Source organism: Lipotes vexillifer, unplaced genomic scaffold, assembly GCF_000442215.2.
Source record: "Lipotes vexillifer unplaced genomic scaffold, Lipotes_vexillifer_v1.1 scaffold1378, whole genome shotgun sequence".
In the NCBI taxonomy this organism is placed as follows: Eukaryota; Metazoa; Chordata; class Mammalia; order Artiodactyla; family Lipotidae; genus Lipotes; species Lipotes vexillifer.
The window spans coordinates 1,025,726-1,026,923 of record NW_006775104.1 but is presented as its reverse complement, the minus strand read 5'-3'; the positions used below and the strand labels follow the sequence as shown (position 1 = coordinate 1,026,923).

General features: G+C 39.4%; 1 protein-coding gene across 1 annotated transcript in view; it reads right to left on the bottom strand.

Annotated features, from left to right (window-relative positions):
* Positions 1 to 489: 489 nt before the first annotated feature.
* The window catches only part of ROPN1 (rhophilin associated tail protein 1), a 26,585-nt gene continuing 25,876 nt past the window's right edge, over positions 490 to 1,198 (bottom strand). Inside the window, exon 6 of the mRNA XM_007449686.1 lies at positions 490 to 700. Coding sequence (XP_007449748.1) covers positions 634 to 700 — 67 coding nt within the window. The 3' untranslated portion in view covers positions 490 to 633. The remainder of the gene's footprint in view (positions 701 to 1,198) is intronic.

Sequence of the window (1,198 nt, the reverse complement as noted above, 5' to 3'; positions counted from 1 at the left end):
AAGGCAGAATTCACATATGATTCATTTGTATAGGCCCAGAAGCCAGCATAGTTCCTGGCTAGGGTTGCTAGGTGTAGCAAAAGAATAAAACAGAAATTCCTAAAAAATTATTGTTTATCCAAAATTCAAATTTAACTGGGTGTTCTGTATTTTATCTGGCAATCCTATCCCTGGCATACAGCTAACCTCAATAAATATTGGTGAGTGAGTGAATGAATGAATGAATGAATGATCATCAAAGCAACAAATGAAGAAATAAACAGGTAAAAACATGGATGGACCATGTAAAAGGTACTCATGTAAATTATGCCTAACAATTATAAAACATGAAAACTGTGTCTGGATATCCGACAGCCTGGCTTTCACCTGAGATGCATTTTCTATCAATGCTTCATCAGACATTTTACTCAGTATCCATGTGGGAAGAAAACTAACCTTCTGTTAATGGATGTGTTTTGTTCCAACAATTTTACATCATAATTCCACACATTTCTGATTTCATATGTTTGCCTAATTGTTTATTAGTGTGTACCAATTTCACAGGAAAATTGACATTGGATGGTGTATGCGGTTCAGTCATTCTGAAGCACAATCATCTCTGTATCTTCCTTTAAAATTGCCAAAACTGTGCTTTTATTCCAGCCGAACCCTGGGGTTTTGGGTAAAGTCACTCACCTTGATTAAACCATCAGGACCAATACTGTTTGGGTAAAAATAGATATTTGGGGGTTAGCTCATTTAACAATTAATCTTAAGAAAGACAATATATAAACAACTCTCTCACTCCAAATTAATTCTGCTGTGGCTCCTGCCCTCATCACCCTCTTTTTCTCCGAACTCTTGACTGCCTTTTCCTCCTCCTCCCCTCCTACCCCACTGGTCAAACCTGAAAGGGAGCCAGAGTCACCTACTGTGCTTCCTGAGACACAGCCATCGGGCCCCGCCCCCAGTTTCTGATTTGATGGACTCAGGGTGCAGCCTGAGAAATCCCATTTCTAACAGGTTCCCAGGTACTGCTGCTGCTGGTCTAGGTAGCACTCTAAGAATCATTGTTCTATACCATTCTTTCTCTTCTGTTTCTCCTTCTCTTTCTGATCCCTATTTATTGTTCTTCACAATATGCCTCTGTTCCCAGAGCAGTATAATACAGTAACCTCACTATATCTTGGCCTGCTATATTTGTTTTCCTCACACTCTT